Consider the following 15,053-nt stretch of genomic DNA (forward strand, 5'->3'; position numbering starts at 1 on the left):
GAATTTACTATAAATAGTAAATTAAAGGAAAAAAATCACAAATAGGTTCATATCTCCTGTTGAAAAAAGCTTTAGGTTTCTACAAAAAGTCGGAAGATTTGTCACTTTTTTTTTTTATAACTTACTAGAGGGGACTTACAAGTCACTAAATCTAATGACAAAATCACTAGCTAAGTTGTCAACTCAGAGGCTAATGTTATTATCCTACCCTTTGTATCTTTCATCTGAAAAGCCAGTTTGAGAAACTGTAATAAACAGACAACAAACGTGATACATGATGCTGAAAGCTTTGGTTCATTTAAAGTGTGTACCGTAAGTAGAGCATAAAATCAAACTTAAGCTAAACTCAGTTAAAATGTAAGTATAGCAGGCTAGTGGAAATTAACATTATATTGATGCATTTACAAAATATTTTTTACAGTTCACATTAATTTTGTTTTAAGAATTTCTTTGAAATTACATGCTCTTATAACTCATTCTCATAATTATAGTGCAGACTCAAACATGTCTATAGAGAATATAAACAGATTTATTTTACAGAATTTTTTAGCTAGACATGTGTTGTATTCTATAAAAAGTTGAGCACTATTTAACACACTCAGTATAGTTTTGTGGACTCTTTTAAGCATAGGTCTCTTAAGCTCCCACTATACTGTCATATTGTGATCACATACTTTTTATTGAAGTTGGTATGGCTGTTTTATTGTGATTCAGTTCACAGTAGCATTTTCCGTGTTTTATATTCAAGAAGCTGTCCAGAGTACTTAGGATCTGCCACCCAAGCTGAAAAAAAAGAAAAATCTAGGGGAAGCCAAAGGCATTCCTTTAAGACTGTCAACAAAACAAGATTACAGAAGTGAATGAAGACTCTGCTGTTATACAAAGCTCTGACATGACAGAAGTTATAAAACAAAACACAAAAATATACAGTTGTAAAAAACTTTGAGTACAATTTTTTTATAGAGTTTATGCATTGATGTCACATTCCTGTCAAAACACCCCCCCTGAGATAGACTGAGTGGAAAAACATTCTAAATGACTGTGTTTCTTAGAGGAAACGGGGAACGTGGCAATTAAACAACCTTATGAACGATTCATCAAAATTACCACAGAACAAGTGGCTGGTGGACATTGATATTGATATTGATAAGAAATCAGATAATTGGCATCTGATAATAAATCAGATGCTTGATAATTTTATGTACCTGATTTTAACAGAAGGGATCATCTGGATCAGGTGTGCTGTAATTAATATAAACTCTAAAACCTGTGGGGCTACTTCAGAGCCAGAATTAGAAACCTCTGCGCTAAGCAAAGCCTATAATAGGCAGGTTGTATTTTTGTAATTACAAACTGTCATCCGTTTGTTTCTCGGCATACTTTATTACCCTTTTGTTATCCTGTTCTTCAGGACCCCAAAGTATCATCATAGAGCAGGTCTTATTGGGTTGCACTCATCAGTATAGAAAAAGAAAAGAGAATAATATGTTTTTTTTCTGCTTTTCTGTGCTTTCCTGGTTTCAGATATGCAGGCTTTTTATTAAATCTATTCTGGTTGTTATCTGCTGTGATTAGATGCCATGAGATGTTTTCTTTGGTCTATAAAAAATGTGTATTCACCGCTGAGCTTTAAGTTCTGTTTTGTTTGAAAGACACTACAATGAAATCTCTTTGTCTGTATATGTATCATGATAATCACTTTCATGGAAAGCAGCCTTTTAAGCTCCATTGTGCTGGATTGGACAGCTTTTCATGAACATGTGTTGGGTGGGGGATGGAGAACATTGGTAGTTTGTCACACCTGATACCAAACCGTCCTCCAAGGCCGGCAAATGATCTGCCGGGCCTCTGGTGACCTCCCTGTTTGTGTCTAGGCCTCCATAGGATAGAGCCATGAGAGAGAAGCTCACGATGAGAAAAATAAACGTATTCTCCGTCCAATAAATGCAATACTCGTGTGAACAGATTAAGTGACTCTGTGGGTGCACGTGTGAGTCTTATGCAACGCTTTAAGTGGAATCATATGCAATCATGCGTGAAACAGCAAGCGAGATGCATTGCAAATGTCCTGCAGTGGAGAGGAATGTTTCAGACAGCGTGGACACGTCTTGCTGGGCAAAAACGCCTTTAGAAACCATGTCGATCTGGCGTCATTTATAATGAACTCGTTACTGAATGTCAAGTGACTGCTGAATCGTAGTTGAATGCATGAAAAAAAGTTATTGCCTCCAAACCATATCTTCAAGTCATCTCACGTATGCGTGTGAATTGGTTGACAATCTTGCCAACCTATCAACCAAATTGGAGACCCAGTTTTCAACGAATCCATCTATCACTCATCTTCCCATCCATCCATCATGTCATGTGGATGGCAAAGTTGTTATCTGCAGGCTATTTGTAAATTTGTTTTCTCAAACCTGGAAGGGTTGTTAGAGGAATTGGGTTCCTGTCCCCTCTGTGCACACACACACACACACACACACACAAACACACACACATATACAAACTCTCCAAGTGTCAGCCAATCAGCTGAGAGCTGGCAGTGCTGCCCTGCTGGCTTGTATAGAAAGACTGATTTCATTTGGCTGTGTAAAATATGAAAAACAAGTGGCACTATGCATACATTACCTCTTGTTTGGGCACCTCAAGGAGACAAACCCTTTTTTTTCACACCCTCTGATCATTTCTCATTTCTTTACCCCCGTCATTCTAAATAAATGTGAAGAGAAAATGACTGCTGCTCTGCTTTTGTATTTGAATACATCTTTCCAATTTGTGTGTCGGGGTGTGAGCGTGTATTTTGGCTCATCGTTGTTTTGTTAGGGTCATGATGTGTGCTCGGGTGTGGAGCTGCTGTTTTGAATGTCGCCTAACCAACCAAAACGAATCAAAACGTTGGTGAGATTTACATCCTCTGCTGCTGACTGAGGCCCTCATTTTGAATTCCACTTTTTTACACTGTTGGTCTATGCAATGGGGTCATGTGACGGCATGCCCTTGGAGAGACCATTTGTTTAATTGTTTGTTTAGACATCAGCTTAAATCAGTGCAACAGCGCCATCTCTGTAACCACTAGACAGTCACTTCGCTCTCTGCTGTTGTCATTAGCTTTAGTGTTTTGGCCTTTTGGAGCACTCAGTTGATTTTGATTTTAATTAGTTATGAATACAATGCAGAACATATTTTTAGTCATTTGATGGAGTGCCATAAAGTTTGAATTAAAGAGTTGGTGCTAATTGTGGGATAAATTTGCACTGAGGAACATTGCTTGTCATAGATTTAGACATATTTTCTGCAAATTGAACCTCGGTTGATCTTTTTTTGATCTTTGCTTTGATCTTTGGTAATGTTGTGCCCAGTAAGGTGATTTAGTTGCAAATTGCCCCTATTGCAGTTATTTTTTAATACTATCACTAATTTTTCCAGCCGTTTGTTGCCATATTCCTACTTTTTTGAGATGCGTTGTGGCCATCCTCCCACCCTGAAACATATGTAACAGCATAGTTCTGTAACCAAGTGTCCTCTTTTTTAAAACTGAAATGAAATGAAAAATAATTATGATTACATATGTTATTTGTCAAACATAAACATTGTACCTGTCCTTATTAATGAAACTAAAGCTCAAGTAGCACAAAACATATTTATTTGTGTGTTTCTGTGTTCAGTATGGATAAAATCATACATCAAGCTGTAAGTAGTTGTGGTCTTGTCTGATTGATTGATATATTTTCTGTTTCAGGAGAGGATGTCTACATCAGTTTGTATGGCACCTCTATAGATGTAAGTGTAAGACTGGACAGGAACTCTGTGCTGGTGGAGAAGACGTACATCACCATGGCCAACCAGCGCCGAGTGGCCATCCTGAACAGAAGTGACACCATAGTGCATTACCAGTGGAAGAGTTTTGCCACAGAGGATGAGGAGGAGCAGCACAGACTAAGGTTAATTAGACAGAAGCAAGATTGACTTTAGAGTTTAAACTTCCTGAGCAGTATCTCTGCACACACATGGGTTTCATTCCTGGCAGCTCGAGTACTGGCCTTGTAGATCATTTTATCTTAAAGCTGTTCATGTTGTTTAATTGAATCTGTCAGAATACTGCTTCACTTAAGGGGACTGGAATGTTCTCCCCCAGAGAGGGAGTCTGAATGTCATGTTTCGATCTCTCTCTCCCTCTCTCTGTCGCTCTCTGTCTGTCTCTTTCTCTGTCTCCAGGTTCTGTTCAGAGCTGCAGCCGGAGGAGGATAATGAGATGGAGCAGATTCTGACGGAGGGTGATACTGACCTCACTCTGCGTGACCACCTCTTCCAGCAGCGGCGCAGGCAGCTTCATCAGGACAGCCTAGTTTTCAGTGACCAGCACATCATCATGGAGCCTCAGGTGTCTAACAAACATCTAACACTAGTTAACATTGTCCTCCCTTCATTGATTTAAAAATTGTAGACATCCCAACTTTCCTCGATTGTGCTGAAATCTCCCTCATATTGGAGTGGCTCCCTAACCTGCAAATAATATAGAATATCACAGAATTGATATTGACAGAATGTATTATTATTAAAAAATATTTTATTATTATTAATAAATGTGAGATAGAGAGAGCAAGTGACAGACTGCTATAGAACAGGGTGAAAGGAGGATAATAAAGTATGCAGTGAAACGGTATACGGTACTAAATATAAGAATAGGGTACTATATATAGAGAAAGAGACAAGAAAGAGGGCTGATGAGTGTGTGCGTGCATATATATTTTTTATATATATTTGTATTTATATATTTATATTTACATTTACATACAAAGCTTTCCTTTAGAAAAGATCCGTGCGTTGTCAGCTTATTCTGCTTTCTGTTTTCTGATTCTCACTCCAGTTCCCATGTGGAAGTACACGACAAGCAATTAAATCTGAATCCTACAATGTCCATGTAATGTACAACCATATGCCTAAACATATGGTGTAACCCAGACTCTTCTCACAACACAGCACCGCAACTTACATCATGCGGAAGATGTCACTAATTAGCTGAGAGGTTTCTGTATGTGGGTCAGTATAAACAGCAAAGTATGAAACTGAATGGTGTTGCTAATTATGAATGGAGATGTTTTCATCGCAGTGTGGAAATGCACAAACCTTGAGCTTGGTTTCAGCTGCCAGTCTTTTTCTGGCAGATATTAATCTGTGCAATTCAAAGGGTTAAAGGCAGCATTTTGCTTGTAGAGCAGCATTAGATTTTTTAAAGCACAGGTTTTCAACTTTGCATTTGTTCTAAAACAGTGTGTGTGTGTTTGAGAGGGGGTGTTTGGTTTTGGTCTGCAACAGTTTTGGATTTTTGCCTGTTCTTTCATTCTCTCGTTCATTCAGAGCCTCTGTCCTGGATGACAGAGACAGATGTGTCTTTGTAGTTTACTCTGCTCTAGAGGATACCAGCTCAGCACTTTGATGAACCGCTTGCCCCTTCTCTTCCTCTTCCAATACCCTTAACAATCGAATCCCAGACAAAGTCCACATCATACCATGCTGACTATCTTTGAGTTGCTGTGAAGTGTATCACTGCAAATGTATCCATAGTGTCCCACTCTACCCACAAGGTATAAGTTCTAAGTGTATCACTGCAAATGTATACACAGTGTGCCTTCAGTTTATGTGCATTAGAGCATTGGAATGGATTAAATGAAGTGACCTCTGAATGTAGCATAAAATTTGGCACTAGGTATACTTGTTCTATTTCCAAACACTGAACGTTTTAGTTTTTTTTCTGAACAGAAATTAAATTAATCCAAAGAAACACTGTTATGCTCATTCTGCTGCTGGACCTACATACTCTGATAGAAAGTTAAATTCTAGTTGGGAGGCAGAATTCAGCAAAAAACATGGAAAAAACACTTTACGCTGATTGGGTCGTAGAATGTTGTCAGTATAAAGTATCAGGAGATGCAGCACGTGCACCTGAGATGCTGCTCAACTCTTGAGAGAAACACCCATTCATTCAATCTCTTTACAGACATAAGTGAATGTAGTTGTTAGAGGTGTGAGAAAATATTGATATTGTGTCATAATACAATACTGTTTGAAAACCCAGTATTGATTTTTATTTATTAGCTTACATATAAAGATTAGTGGCAGACAGCAGTTAATTTATTGTTATTTTTAAACTGCCAACTAGAGAGCAGTGTTGTCTGTCAATAGATTTCACTGTTCTGGTTGCATAAAAACTTATTTTAGTCATATTTTATACTTTTTGTTCTAAAATGTAATATTTTATTTAAACAACTGTTTAGCTTTCAGTTTTATAATATATTGAATTGTACCACTGTATTGAACCTTGCAAATGCGTAGCATAAATTTCTAAGGTAATATGTGATATGTTTTGTATTGTGAGGTTATAGCCAATACACACCCCTGGTAGTGCTGGGCTCACCAAGCTGGAGAATCAATTATCTTTGCCTGCCACAAGGATGATGCCGCTATTATCCACACAGCCATTACCATGGATCAGCTGACGATAGCCTATGATAACCATATTATAATGCAGGTATAAACACCAGATAGATTCAGAAAAGAAACATTATGGCAATTGAATTGTTCATTGCACATATCGGTTTCAAATCCATATCACAACATCTGCGTAACTTATGATCTGTATTAGGAGTTTTGAATGAACAAACCTGCTATATCTTTGTAGCTGTGTTGACAACTGTGGTGAACTATGTATTGTCTGCCTTTTATGACTATTTTGCTTTGGTGCATTGGTCATCAGAAATGTATGCAACACATTTTCAAGGTACAAACTACACATAGAACAATAGCTTGTTGAAAATCAGAAGTTCTAAATGGTAAGTGTTCTCTGGACTGCCCTCAAGTGCCTCCAGTACCATGTATAGCACATGGGCAAGTGTGTGTGTGTGTTTGTGTGTTTGTGCGTTTGCACATTTGTGTCAGCAATGGGTTCAGCTTAAATTTGCACTAGGTAGGTAACAACACTGCCCATGAATTTATACATAAATATGCAAGCATGTCCTACTTCAGCATCCTTAAGTAAAGGCAGTAGATCTCTTTCATCACGTCAACCAATATGATAAAAGAGCCTTCTTTACATCATTACTTTCCCTCGAGGGGTCATTTTGTCATCTAATGGAATTGCAGGGGTGATTTTTCTTCCCAATGCAGCAATCACTCTACAGTAGAAATTAACTAAAATTAAAATCTTTGGCCGAAGGTCATATACCTATTACCAAACACATATTTCCACAGGGTTTTATCTATTTCACCATTTTTACCAGTCTAAATGTATAGATGTTTTTAGTTACAAAACTACATTTTAACAAATATTTATTGAACAATTAACCCTTTTAATATCCCAGCAATACATTTACCTCAGCAGTGCAATTTTAATAATGAATTTACTTCATTGGTGCTATTTCAATCGTAAATGTATTTCAGTAGTGCTATTTTAATCATACATGTAGCTGGCAAGTACTACTTAAGTGAACTGTGAGTTATTAATAAGGATTTATAAGGAGAACTGCAGTCATTCTTTTGGTAAACAAACAAATGCTAACTAAGGCTAAACTGTTAGCTCAGTTATTGGTACTTTCTTAGCCCTGTACGACTCCAATCTTTTAGCTAGAAAACAGCCAGTTTGTGAAAGGCTCGTAAACTGATATCAAGTACCAAGCATGATAAGTGGTGCTGTATTTTGTATGATAACTGATGCTGTATTTTATATAATATTATGCGAAAAGAGCATAAAAACTAATATAAGGCTGCAATTTGTCAGCTTTCCCTATCAGCTCTCTCCTGGCTCTCTCCCACACTCTCTGCTCGGTATACGCACTGTCAGGGCATGGGGGAGGGGGAGGAGGGAAAAGAGTGTGGACCTTTTAAATCTGTTTTAGGACTAAAATAACCTAGAAATAGGACTAAAATAAAGTAATTGTTAGCTGTAAATTGTTTACTATGGATAGTTCGATATAAATTGTTCTTTTCACAAATTTGTACACATATAACTTGGCTCTAAAAGGAAAAAAGTATCTGTGTGAAGTATGGATGCACAATGTTTGGCAACCTAAAATATTTCACTAAACAGGCACCTTTGATGTTTAGTGTTCATTTTCGGTTGCTAAATATTCAGTGCATCCTTACTCTTCACTGTCCATTTTAGCTCTATTTATCCCAGTTGGTGCCATGTTGTTTATGTGAAACATATTGAAGAAATATAGTAAACGAGACAAGAAAAAAGGGAGGAGAAACGTTCTCTCTCACGTCCGCCCTGCTGCAGAGCGCTGAGTCACAGAAGCTCATCCCTATCTCACCTCCGGCTATGACCGATGGGTAAAGACAGCCCCTCCAGAGATCCAGCCACACTCTCTCTCCCTCATCTATTCCCATTGCCATCCCTCATCACCACACCTCATCTGCCTCAACACGACCGTAACACACACCCACACCCCCCGGGGAGGCGGAGAGAGAGGAGAAGGAACGACTCGACCCTTGTGCCACCCTGTCAGGCCTTGTTCAGCCAGGGAAAGAGGCAGAATAGAATCTGTGGCCTCTGCTCGGGTGTAAATGCCCCTCCCCTTTTCATGCTGGGTAAGCAGTATTACACTTGAGCTGTCAGAGCTCTGCAGGACCACTGCTGACCACTGACTACCAGAGTACTCTTGATGTCTTTACCATTAGCTATCTAATACAGGGCTGTGTTTTAGGGCTTTGTGAGCAGTTTGTGTGTGCATATGCACCTGAAATCAGCCAACTGCTTTTTGCTGTAAATTAATATAAATTATATATTTAATTTTAATGATATATTATTTTAATGATAATTTTATGTGATGTATTTCCATAGATCAACAGATTCAGTGCTGTGTTCCATGATTGTTAACTCATCACTACAAATGCTGTTGATTTGACCTATACGTGCATCACCTGCAAATCAAGCAAGATGGTTTTTGGATTGATCTGACAAACTACAGAACGCTTTCATAATTCCACGGTATTTTAAATGGACTAAAAGGGCCTTTCCAGATCTCACAATTTCTTTATTTTAAGCAATTCCTTTGTGAATTTACTGGAATGTTTTGTATTGGAACACCAAAACATGACAAAAAGTTTTTAATAGTGTCGCATATTTTTTACATGAGTGTAAATGTGAAAATTTTGTAACAATGCTGAACCAAAGCCCACAGTCAAATCCAGAAGCAGCTGAAGTGCCTGAGGTGCAGTTTTAGTTATGCATCTGGTGGAGTGGAGTGTTTTTGTTGACAGCAGCTTTCTGCATTCTTTACAGGAAGGGGACATCTGGCCAAAGCAGACAGCAGAAATCAACATCATCTTCAAACCTCAAGAAGCCAGACTCTACCAAGAGATTGTGTACTGTGATATCACAGGTAACCTTTGGCTAACCTACTCTCTTCATGTCCATTACATAATACTAAAATAGGTGCAAGGAGCTTTTTGTAAGATTTAAGAGCTGATCCACTTGACTTTCACATGTTGTCATGCATGAGTCACTTCATACTTTGTTGTTTATTTATTTTTCCCTGTTCTTTATGCAGGCAGAGAAGCTCGTTTACCATTACGTATAAAGGCGGAGGGCATAGGACCCAAACTGCAGTTTAACTTTGTTGAACTGGATATGAAGAATGTCTTTATTGGTTCTAAGAACTGCTATGAGGTATCACTATTTTCCATTCACTGTCCGCTCTATTAGACACTCTTACCAAGTTTGACCTCATCTGTTGCTGTACAACTTCTACTACCTCATCATTGGTCACAAGATGCTGTTGGCTAGATATTTCTGGTTGGTGGACTGTTCTTAGTCCAGCAGTGTCATTGATGTGTTTAAAAACTCCAGGAGCACTGCTGTTACTGATCAGCTCATACCTGTTGGGCCCATCAGACAACAGGATGAAAGGATGATAGTAAAGAAATAGATGGACTACAGTCCATGAGTAATTACATAACCACACAGTGCTTCTATATGATTAGTGGAGCTGTAGAGTGTAGAAACAAGATGGTTGTGTTAAAGCTATGGCTGATTGGTATAGAAAGCTAATAATCTGGGCTGTAAAGGTTTATGTCATCTTTAATTAAAAAAGGAGCCCAGTTTTTACAGTACCAATCTAAATCCTGATTAAATACACTGTAGTTTGTCATGTGTTCTGCTGGAGGACATCTGAACAAATATATACAGTAACTAAGGAACACCTTATTTATACATCATTTATACAGAACATAATATTAAAACGTGTTTTTTGCAATGGGCAAATAAACCAGATAATTAATTTTAAGCAATGCTCATAGTAAAACTGGGTTAGGCTTTTGCACACTGCCAACTGGTTTAATCAGTGTACTTAAACAGAATTGATAATCACTGAACAATTGTAGTAGGGAAATATATTCTTGCCTTTCTTTGCATCTTAAACATGGTTGTAGATCATGTATCCTGACACATGAGCAGCTGTTTGAGGCACACAAAACTATTTATAGTTTCTATTAGATCAAACACACTCATAGAATAAAAAGGATTGTGTGTGTGTATTTGTGAACAACCAATATGCCTAAGCTCAACACTAAACCATATCAATAAATGTTAGCATTATTTTCAGTTCATGGCATGTGTCATTGGTTACAATGACAATGCCAGTCTATCATAATATCTATTAAATTTCCCTCAGCTAAATTTGTCCCAATGCCATTTGTCCTCTGGCCTTTTAAAGACTACTCATGCCCACATCATTGACTCAGAGCTCTAAAAAGCTCTTGTGAAGCTCTGCAGGGATGGGAATTATGCAGAAACAGAAGAAGTCTTCTACTTACCAATTCAACATTGAAAGTCAGTGAGTGAAGACAAGCATCATCTTGAGTCCGTCATTTGTAGGCAGTGATCTATGGATTACTTTAGCATTAAGTCAACAGCTGATGAATAATTAAAAGAGGTTTTCATTACTAGTCTTGATAAAGACAGATTTTTGGCACATATCAAATACCATTGAAGTTAAATAATTTAAACAGAGTGGCTTGGCCAGATGGCTACTTTTCTTTTAAGGTGAATTTAGGATTGCATTAGTGTAATTGTAAAGGAAGTTGCAGACTAATTGCATCTGATTTGGCCGGAGGACTTGCCTTGGAGGGGTTTTGTATGGGTAAGATTAACCCAGCTTTGCTGTAATTGATCTGAGCATCAGTCACATCATAGATTTGGCCACAGAATGATGCACATATCACATACTCCACTAATATAAACATAGTAGATCAGAACACATAGGCACGATTGGCACATTTTCCCTGCTGGAAAAAAACAGCCTGTCCAGCTCAAGCTGGTTAAGCTTGTCAATAATCTTAGTTCTTGATCAGAATGGAATATGTATTAATTCTAGTTTTATCAGCAAAGCTAGTTAACCATTATTTTCAAGATGGGTGACTAGTATGGCCAACTTAACCAAGCTGGATGAACAGCATGACCTGTATGACCAAGCAAGTTGACCATTATGACCAAAAGGGTTTGATGCTAGTTGGTGAGACTCAAATAAAAAATTCTGAGCTTTTTCAGCAGAGTTGTTCAATACTGAGAATTTGACCTTGTGAAGATTCATGTGATCTGATGTTCTTACATTTGTGCTTCTGTGCTTTTACCTTTTTCCCAGGTACTTGTCAGCAATAAGGGACTTATAGATGCCCCATACAGACTAGTGCCTCCCAGTACAGCTATGGGACTGTGCTTCTCTTTCAACCCTGCTGAGGGCATGGTGCCACCTGGGGCTTGCCATGCTCTAGAGGTCTGCTTCTCCTCAGACAACTTGGGCATCTTCTCTGAAGAGTTTTACTTCATGGTGGAGGGGAACCCTCAGCCTCTCAGCCTCACCTTTAGGTATTCTTCTTACTTTAAAGTGAACTGATTTTGCTAAAACATTTCTACTGTCTAGCCAAATGTACCTAAAGAGACCACAGTTAAAATAGTCCATTTGTGTTGAGCATGTGATGTGACCTCAGCCTGTTTAAAGTGAACTGCTGTTCAGGTGTAGTTTGATCTGCTATATTGTCCAGATAATTTTTGCAGCTAAGAACAAATGCTCTATCGGCTATTGCTCCAAGCTAAATTGTACTAAAATATGCACTAGTCCAAAACACAGGACTTTCTTCATCTGTGTTTTTTTTGGTCCGGCCCAGACAGGTCTGATCAATAAGTTGTGATGCATTTAGTGCTTTTGGGTTTTCCCTGTGTAAAAACAAACCAAACCAAGCAGAAAATGCTTTGAATGTACAAACTCATTAACTGACTCGCACCAAAGAAAACAAAATATAGGTGTGAAAATATCCTTAGATGTTTCTGGACCAGGATCTATTTATCATTATCTTCCACACTCTCTGGCTTTGCTCTGTCGGTTTTTGAGTCATTTGCAATGCAAATTAAATGAATCTATAAGAGTTGCACCTGAATTCAATGAATGAGAATGGCTGGTGAAGACTCACAATAGACTTACCCCTCCTGAGTAAGATGGATTACTGTAAATGCTGAAAGCCGAAATTACGGAAGCACCACTCTGCATTGTCATTCGCAAAATAGATTGATTTTATATTTTTCACCCTTTCCCAGCTCTCCCTCTCTCTTTCTCTCCCTCTCTCTCTTTCTGTCATATAGCTCTTTTCTTCAGCTGGTCTTTTGGTACTTTTAGCTAATTACTCTTCCTGCCACATGTCCAGTGACCTTCACTTCTCCCCATGCTGCGTGGAGTCTTGTTTTAATGGGCGCCTCTCTGTCCTTTTGTGTGTGGCAGGGGGTGTGTAATAGGCCCAACGTTCCACTTCAGCGTCTCAGAGCTCAACTTCGGCGAGATGTCCTTCGGTAAATGAACTTGTACTTTGCACTTTATTAATCAGGATGATCAATGCCTTCCCATTTACCAATAGCCTTTGTGCCTCTGCCACGTCCTGTTTACTGCCAATGTAGTTTGTAGTCTTCATTTTTTGCTATTAAGTTTTTTGACACTTCTCTGTGTTGATCTCATAGGCTTTCCTCAAACGCTGACATGCCGTCTTAGCAATACCTCACTGGTACCCATGAGCTTTGGCATGCGGATCCCTGGAGATGGCATGGGGAAGGACAGTGTGACCAGTTCAGAACAGGTCTCACAGTTCAACAGGAATAATTGGAGGCCGGGAGACAGGGTAGCTGAGAGGCCTCAAGAATTTAAAGTGATGCCTAGGTCCGGCGCCATTCGGGCTCTGAGCCATAAAGACATTCAGGTATAGTTACATCTACAAATACATTGTTATAAGACACATGGGGAAAGTCTTCTCACTGTTTCTCATTTTCAGCATGTGATGCAATTCGCCATACAGCTTTTTGATTGCACTACATACAATTCCAGTCATATCAAAATCACTAAAACCACAGTAAATCACAGGTAATTAGAAATGTACACAGTGAAAGGTAGCCAATCTTTTGGTAAACAAACAAATTTACCCAGCTAACATTACTATCCTAACGTAAAATGAACTTAAATGCCATTACCAATGAATTTTTTTTTTTTTTTTTACATCACTGCAGTAAAACAGCAAATTGCATATTGAAGCAGTTTGTGCCCCATGGACGTGTTTAACACATCAATTTCTTGATACAGCATCTAAAGTAAATGGAGCATGTGGACTGTCGCAATAGAGTAATGCTGCAGGATTTTACACAAACATGACAGAGGAGCAAAAACACAGACAGTCTCTTCTAAATGTTGCATCTCAGTGTAGAAACAATTTGACAGTCTAGCATGACACCATTTCAGTCTTTGGTGAACACAAACCCTTATAACGACTACCCTAACACCATGTCAACATCACCAAAGACTGAAATGGTGTCATGCTAGACTGTTATGTAGTGATTCAGAATGGCAGCCGGTTATCTTCATAAACGAGTCCTATTTTTGTCTTGATGCAGATTAAATCATCCATACCATGGTCAGTGCTAAGATCAATGGTTTGTTGTCACGCTTTACATCAAGAAGGCCTGTGTTATGGTGTTGGGCAGAATTTTGTACAGTGCCAAAATACGTTTGGTCTTCCTTACTTTGACAGTCTTCAGAACATTTTCTCATTGCATATTCAAAATGAAATTTAAATTGATTTCAGCATGCAAAGGTTTGCTTTCTGAAGCAGCTGAGTCTGTCTTCCCTGCCCTTTCCATCAACAATGCTTTCTTCCAAGACAAAAACCTCTTTAGTCTACTTTTTATCTTTTATTTAGGAAATTCCCTGTCAGAGAAGAACTCCAAATTTGATTCCTTTCACTGCAGAACAGAACTTCCCTAATCCCTAATCAGCTTAGGACAGCTCAGATGTTTAAAAAAAAGTTTGCTGTCTCTAGAAGAGAAAATGAAAAAGACAGAGCAGAAGAAGGAAAGGAGCTCAGAGAGAGAGGTGACTCCCCTTGCTTAGCCCCATCAAGCTGTGATTATCTCACCTTGCTTCCATTGCCGGCTGTCCAGCTCTGTGTGTAGCTGTCAGCTGGTGGTCTTTTCCCATCAGCTCTAGCTGTCATACCCTTGGAAGGACTAATCTGCGGGATCTGTCCAGCTGTCTGCGTGCCTCTCTGGGTTCGAGGTGTCTCCTGTCCTGTGTACGGAGAGCGTTGGTCCCAATCTGTGACAGTTCTGCCACTCGCACAGGCTCTAATGAGGCCTGGTGATGCAGAGAGTTCTGTATGAGGGGTCAGCAGCTGTGTCCTGCTGCTGAGGAGGCAGATGACGCCCAGTGCCACCTCGTGACAGCTGGCCCAGCAGGCACACAACAGACTGAGCTACCTGAAGAAGTCTTTGCTGCACTTTTAGTTCAGTGTGTAGAGCCTGTTACGGGTGTTCTGCACCTACTGGGATTTGAGTAGTGAGGACTAGAACCATTTTAGAGGAAAATTGCACTACTGCAATTTACCAGTAGCAGCAGGGTGGTAAGCACTAAGTATATACTATGTGTAACACTATATGCCTCCTTTTTAAAAATCATTAAAAAGGCTGCACTTCATCAAGAACAGACACTACAGAGTTACATTCACAAATTCCAATTAAAAGTTTC

General features: G+C 38.9%; 1 protein-coding gene across 5 annotated transcripts in view; it reads left to right on the forward strand.

Annotated features, from left to right (window-relative positions):
• hydin (HYDIN axonemal central pair apparatus protein) overlaps positions 1 to 15,053 on the forward strand; it is a 114,817-nt gene that overhangs the window by 18,894 nt on the left and 80,870 nt on the right. For all 5 annotated transcript variants that reach the window (XM_049483464.1, XM_049483465.1, XM_049483467.1 and 2 more), the window contains exons 8-14: positions 3,740 to 3,941; positions 4,216 to 4,381; positions 9,281 to 9,380; positions 9,549 to 9,667; positions 11,640 to 11,863; positions 12,771 to 12,838; positions 13,004 to 13,239. In XM_049483464.1, the coding sequence (XP_049339421.1) occupies positions 3,740 to 3,941; positions 4,216 to 4,381; positions 9,281 to 9,380; positions 9,549 to 9,667; positions 11,640 to 11,863; positions 12,771 to 12,838; positions 13,004 to 13,239 (1,115 nt within the window). The remainder of the gene's footprint in view (positions 1 to 3,739; positions 3,942 to 4,215; positions 4,382 to 9,280; positions 9,381 to 9,548; positions 9,668 to 11,639; positions 11,864 to 12,770; positions 12,839 to 13,003; positions 13,240 to 15,053) is intronic.

The sequence above is a fragment of the Astyanax mexicanus genome, chromosome 9 (assembly GCF_023375975.1).
Source record: "Astyanax mexicanus isolate ESR-SI-001 chromosome 9, AstMex3_surface, whole genome shotgun sequence".
Lineage (NCBI taxonomy): Eukaryota > Metazoa > Chordata > Actinopteri > Characiformes > Acestrorhamphidae > Astyanax > Astyanax mexicanus.